This window comes from Dendrobium catenatum, unplaced genomic scaffold, assembly GCF_001605985.2.
Source record: "Dendrobium catenatum unplaced genomic scaffold, ASM160598v2 fragScaff_scaffold_1684, whole genome shotgun sequence".
NCBI lineage: Eukaryota > Viridiplantae > Streptophyta > Magnoliopsida > Asparagales > Orchidaceae > Dendrobium > Dendrobium catenatum.
In genome coordinates, this window is record NW_021320146.1 from 830,930 (window position 1) to 837,852 (window position 6,923).

The window sequence follows — 6,923 nt, forward strand, 5'->3', positions numbered from 1 at the left end:
CATATTCACATGGATCGATATTGTGCCGAGTTCTTCTATTTTAAAAACTAGATTGTTTTTGTTCTTTAAAATTTTGAGTTATTTTTGTTCATTTTAGCATCATTTTAACTGCACTTTAAGTGTGCTTTTACTGCGCATTTGCTTTCATTGTATCAGTTCGTATAACTTCTTCAATTTTCAAAAGTTGGTTATATAGCTTTAAAATATTTGATTATTTTTTATGTCGATTTTCACTGTGCATTTGCTATTATGTTTTCACTGTGCTTTTCTTTATATCCAATATGTTTTGAATCTTTCTGAAACTTTTGTTATTTCTTTTATTGTGCTTTCACTGCACTATCATTGTGCATTCACTACGCTTTAGTTGTGCTTTCACTTCACTGCGTAGTGAAAGTTTATTGAAGCACAGTGAAAGCGTAATGAAAAAATGTTACTAGCATGAGCTAAAGTAAAAGAAAAAAAACTAATTTTATTATAGGGAATTTAATAAAAACAATCGGAACTTTAAACTTTTCCTTAAAACCAAAATTTATTATTAGGGTGCTACCTCCAGAAACCACATCTAGGGCACCGCCCGTTGACCGTGGTTAGGCCAAACCCCGCTAAGTGGCGCTACCCCCTCGAACCCCCGACATATTCCCTAAGTATACAGAAAAAAACTATTATTTCTTAAGGCTGTGGCTCTTTCAACTTCAATTTTTTTTCTCATTCTTGGAGTTTGCATACTGTTATTCAGATTCTGGATTCTATAGGCATATCATCTGCTCAAAGAAAGAACGTCGTCCTCTAAATCATTCTTCATCTTCATCGGTTCTTTCTAGCATTTGTGGTTATTTTCATTTAAAAAAAGAGCGTCAACTCTAAAACATAAATTTGAAGAGGATGTTAAACCTTTGGGTTAGGTCGATCAAACTGGTAAGATAAAAATTAAAACAAAATTCAATTTGAATATTCAAATTTTCAAACTACATGTCATGATTTAATTGGAGTTGGATATAAAGCTACGTCCAGACTCTGCAGGAAATAATTTCTCGCTCTTTTCCGCGTGACAGTCATCCAATGACCTTTTCTAACCACTGTACAATCCTGACCCACTTTTAAAATTTCCAAAACTTGTCAAAGAAAATGAGATATCAACTTCTCCAACATAGAAGCCCATCTTTATTATTTAATCCCCAGCCTCACGTCACATATACTAGCAGAAATTCTTCAATAATCCCCCGGTCAAAAGAGAGATTATTAGGTGCGGACTGCGGATGAGGAGAACCGTCGGCACAAGTATTGGGTACCTAACGGTACCTGCACTCGGTACCGCTAGATACCCAATACTTATGTGAACGATGCACACTCCGCACCTAATAATTTTTCTAGCCCAGCCAATATAAATATCCCAGATAATCTTCTTTATGCCAACAACGCACTTAGCTAAGCTTTAGCATTACAAGAAACATCTCAATCAAATTAGTCGTCTAAGCTAGATATAGATCTATATTATAAATCAAAAGTCAGATTTCGGTCGAAATATTCAGTTCTCAGCCAAAAAGTCTCATCTTTTGATGGGTTTCTTACTTTTCCAGTTTTTCCTGCTTCTTTCTTCTCCTCTTTCACCGGCTTTCATTATATTATACTTGTCATCACCCTTAAAATCAAATCATATATAAACCAGCGTTCTCTTCCTCGATTGCTAATCCCCAGTTAATTCTAACTTTTCCTTCTTTATGAAGCAATTAATCAAACTTCGTCTTTTTTTCAACAATTAATCTCTCTCTCCGCAGTTTGAATGACTTCGAGGCAGTTTCCGCCGCCGCCGCCGGCCTCCGTTGTCGCCCACCACCGGCGGCAGTCTCATCAACTCTTACTCGTAGCCGCCGTTGCGTTTCCATCAGTCATCTTCCTCCTCCTCGTGTTTCTCTTGCTCTACTTCTCATACTTCTCCCACTGTCGCTCCTCTACACGCCCCGTGGACTCCCCATTACCATCCCGCTTCCGCCGCTTCTCTTACCAGGAGCTCCACGCCGCTACGTCGGGGTTCGCCGTCTCTAGATCCCTAGGCCGCGGCGCCACCGCCGCTGTCTTCCTCGGCATCCTCCCCGACGGCAAGTCCGTAGCTGTCAAGCGCCTAGATCTTCATCCTGCCTCGCCCAAACTGTCCGGCGGAGACCGCGAGTTTCTTAATGAGCTTCAACTGCTTTCTAATCTGCGTCAATCGGCCTTCGTTGTCTCCCTCCTCGGCTTCTGCCTCGAGGGCAATCACCACCGCCTAATGGTCTACGAGTATATGAGCAACGGTAGTCTCCAAGAGCTGCTCTTTGGCCCTCTCCGACCGCCTATAGATTGGAGCAGGAGGTTTCAGATCATACTCGACATCGCCAAAGCTCTCACCTTTCTCCACCTCAGCGATCCTCCGATCATTCATGGTGACATTAAGCCCAGTAATGTTCTCCTCGGCCAAGATTTCCAGGTCAAGATATCGGACTTCGGTCTCTCAAGGTTGAAGACTGAAGTGGCGGCTTCGCCCGCCGCGGAATTGTTCAGCCAGGAGCTCTCATCCGGAAGCCCACAAGTGGATATCACTCTTCCCATTTGTCCTTCTTTTTCCTCATTTTGTTCTTCTTCTTCTTCTTCCTGTTTGAATCATGAAAAGAATGTGAGACCGAAGGGGAAGGAGTCAGCAGTGAGCCCCTGTTATGAGGAGCTTGGTTGTGTTGAGAACAACAACCTTTTCCACCGAAGCTCTCCATTGAATGATGGAAGGGATTCGGGGTGGAAGAAGGATGACAGAAGCGAGCTCAGTAGTAGAGACTATGTGATGGAGTGGATTGGAAGCCAGGTTTTTTCCGAGAAGAATCCAGATTTGGATGAAGTGCAGAAAAGCTCCCTTGAATTCAGGAATCTGGGATTCGAAGCGGGGAGCTTGGATGAAACTCATATAAGCGACTCTGGTCTCGGTTCCAATGGATGCAATGAGAGGGAGAGGAAGATTAGGGAATGGTGGAAGGAGGAGTACTTTGAGGAGATCAGCAAGAAAGGCAAAGGTGATAACGGGCTGAAGTGTTTCAGAACCAGTAACAACTGCAACAAGGATACCAGCAGCAGCAGCAGTTACAATGGCTACAAAAATCACATAGGTGATGGTGAGTTGAACGCCAATGTAAGCTTTACAGATGGTTGGAAGAAGAATAAGAAGAAGAGGAAGAAGAAGAGCAGACCAGCAACTAATGAGATGTCCAGTGGAGATCTATTTAGCAAAGAGCTTAGCAGCACAAGAAGCATGAGAGGAACTGTTTGCTATATTGCTCCAGAACGTAGTGGTTGTGGTGATTTGACCGAGAAGGCTGACATATATAACTTTGGTGTTCTTATTCTTGTGATTATCTCCGGGAGAAGGCCTTTGCATGTGTTAGAATCACCATTGAAGCTTGACACGGCAAATCTTATAAGCTGGTGCAGGAAACTGGCGCAGACAGGGAATGTTTTGGATATTGTGGATGAGAATTTGAAAGAATCTTACAATAAGGATCAAGTCAGTTTCTGTATAAACTTAGCCTTGTTGTGCTTGCAGAGAATACCAGATTTGAGACCTGATAGCTGGGATATTGTCAAGCTTCTGGAAGGAGAGAAGGAAACTTCCAGTATTCCCATATGAGTCCTCACCACCACTTACTACTAAGCTTCTTTCTAACCAGAACAAAAAAGAAAGTCTTTGCTGGATTATGAGTAGGATTTTGCTCCATTTTTCTTGTTAGCTTTTCCCATGTTAGAGATTCTTGTTAATCTTAGAGAAATTAGTGTGGATAATTTTAATAGCACTATGTGCTTAAAAATGGAAGTACAAAGTTGATATTGTTCAATTTGTGAGTACATAATTATGTACTCTTTACATATGAAGTTCTACTTATATTGTCCGCACGTAATAATTTGTTTAAATCATGAGAGTAAAAAATTTATGCTCATCTTAATTCTGAAATTTCATATAGAACTAAAGATAGATGGACTTTTTTTAGTGTATGGAGAACCCTAAGGGTGGAAATATCACCAAGGTTAGGGAACATAGATGGGGGAGTATGCAATATTAGGATTTCTTCTTGTAGGGATTTGACCTCTTCTATATCATGGTTGGTTTTGGATTATTAGAAAGTAAAGGGGGGAAAGAGATGAGAAGAAATTAGAATTCTCTTTACTTAGATATGAAGAGATCAAATAAGAAGAGAATGCATGAGAGAGAGAGAGAGAGAGAGAGAGAGAGAGAGGCGAAGATTTAGCTAGATCTTGTACATAGGGGGGACAAATATGCTCAAACAAGATTTAGATAAAAAGAATATGTAGAATTAGGAGAGAGAATAGTACTGGTGGTGATGGGGATGAGAGGGGAGGATTGTTGAAAATTTAATAAAGATGCCATACTAAAAAAATATAGCTCCTTTTAAAATAATTTATCAAGTAGAGTTAGTTTCAACTGCACCAACATGTTTGCTGAATCTTATTTTGTTCGGTGGATGATATTGTGCTAGACTTATGTTGCGTGTTAGTTGACAGTCATTGGGGAGAATGTCATGAGATTCAAGTATACAAGAAGAAAAAGGATGTTAGCTAGAGAGAAGCATGAATTTTAGACAAAATCTTTATTAACTAAGCTATAAAGTACCTTGTAAAAATATGCTTGGAGTATCAAAGTAAAAAGCTACTAATAGTAAAAATAGTTTATAGTGACATCAAAATGTGAAAGAAAAAAAAAAGAAATTTTGTTATAAAAATGGGTTTAGCTGTAAAAATTCTGATAATTGAGAAATATATAAAGAGGCACGTAAGGAGTCTAAGAAATCAATTTGCAACGCAAATATTGTAGCTTTTAAAGATTTATATAATATATTAGATATTAAGGATGACGAAAGATATATGTATAAGCTAGCTAAATAAAAAGATAAAGAGTAGTAAGAATTTAATTCAAGTAAAGTATATTAAGGATGAATATTAAAAAGTGTTTTTATTAAAAGAGAATATTCAACAAAGGTGGATGATATATTTTGCTAAACTTTTCAATGAAGATTATGAGAATGCAATTGATTTTAGTGACCTTAGCACCCTAAATGAAAATAAAGATTTTTATTTTTATCAGCGTATTAGTAAAATTGAAGTTAAAAAGGCTTTAAAGAAAATAAAGTGTGGAAAAGCTGTTGGATCTGATGATATTCTAATAGAGATGTAGAAACGCTTAGGAGTTGAAGGAATTTCTTGGTTTACTAAACTTTTTAATATTATTTTAAAGACAAAATATACCTAATGAATGGAGAATGAGTATATTGGTTCCTATTTTTAAAAATAAAAGTGATGCACAAGATTGTGCAAATTATAGATGAATGAAGTTAATGTCTCATACTTTAAAATTATGGGAGAAAGTTATGGAGCATAAGCTGCAGCATGACACTAATGTTTCTCAAAATCAATTTAGATTCATGGCAGGTAGGTCTACTATGAAAGCTACACACTTATTAAAAGGTTTGATAGAGAAGTATAGAGAGAATAAGGAGGATCTACTTATGATTTTTTATTGATTTAGAGAAAGCATATGATAAAGTTTCAGGAGAAGTGCTATGGAGTGTTCAACATAAGAAAGTGGTTAATAATGCTTATATTAAGTTATTGAGGATATATATGCATGAGCTATTACTTGTGTTCAAACACAAGGTGATTTGACCAAGTATTTTCCTATTTCAATTGGATTATATCAAAGATTAGCCTTAAGCTCATATCTTTTTTCTTTAGCCATTGATATTCTCACTAGACATTTGCAAGAGGTTGTACCCTAGGGTATGCTTTTTGCCGATGATATTCTTCTTGTTGATAAGACTAGAGAGGGAGTTTAAAGTAAACTTGAATTATGGAGGCAAATCTTAGAGTCTAAAGGCTTTCATTTGAGTAGATCTAAAACTAAATATATGGAGTGTAATTTTAGTAAAAATAGATCTAGTGAGGGAATTGTGACTTTTGGTGATCAAGTCATTAATAATAGTACACGTTTTAGATATTTTAGATTTATTGTCCAAAGTGATGGTGAAATAGATGGGAATATTATTAGTAGAATTCAAGTTGGATGGTTGAAGTGGAGGAATGGATCAGGCTTGTTGTGTGATAGAAAAGTACCTCTCAAATTTAAGGGAAATTTTTATAAGATGGTAGTGAGACCTATAATGTTTTATGGTGCAGAACGTTGGCCATAAAAAAGAAGCATAATATTAAGTGTTGTAGATATGAGGATGCTCAGGTGGATGAGTGGCTTTACTCTTAGAGATAGGATACAAAATGAGCATATACGTGAAAATGTTAGAGTAGCTCTAGTGGAAGATAAGATTAGAGAGAGTCGCCTTAGATGGTTTGGTCACATAAAACGGCGATCTTCCGATAACCCTATTAGGAAAGTATATGTATTAAATTTGACTTACGTTAAGAAGATTAGAGGTAGACCTAAAAAAGACTTTACTAGAAAATATTATAAATAACTTTTCTTTATTAGATTTAGATGAGAATTTGACTCTTAAGAAAACACAATGAAGAAAAAAGATTCATGTAGCAGACCCCACTTAGTGAGATAAAGACTTGTTATTGTTGTTGTTGCTCACATATCTATCTATACCATATTGGTTTTAGAATTTTTGCTTAATGTTTTTTTTTTCTCCTTTTTAGCTACTGAATGATGATGAGCCCTCTCTATTTGGGCAAATTATTAGGTCCGGTGTCCGGATTTGTCCCGACACCAATCCAGACGCGTCACGTCACCAAAATGCATCGGGCCCCGATGTATTTGAGTGAAGTGGCGCGTCTGGATTGGATGTCCGGACGTAATAATTCGCCCTCCATTTGCCCCACATTTCTGCCTATATTGGGTGATTTCGCAACAACTTTTAGATATTCTTCATTTGAGTCTG

The 6,923-nt window shown here is 37.4% G+C and overlaps 1 protein-coding gene across 1 annotated transcript; it reads left to right on the forward strand.

The window, feature by feature from the left end:
* Window positions 1–882: 882 nt before the first annotated feature.
* On the forward strand, window positions 883–4,624 carry LOC110103106 (putative receptor-like protein kinase At1g80870). Its single transcript, XM_020831675.2, has one exon. It carries the CDS (start codon window positions 1,781–1,783, stop codon window positions 3,644–3,646), a length of 1,866 nt encoding a protein of 621 aa, XP_020687334.1. The 5' UTR covers window positions 883–1,780; the 3' UTR covers window positions 3,647–4,624.
* The last annotated feature ends 2,299 nt before the right edge of the window (window positions 4,625–6,923 follow it).

Bases quoted from the DNA above. Each gene is read 5' to 3' on its own strand.
- LOC110103106 (XM_020831675.2), top strand. From the start codon at position 1,781: ATGACTTCGAGGCAGTTTCCGCCGCCGCCGCCGGCCTCCGTTGTCGCC.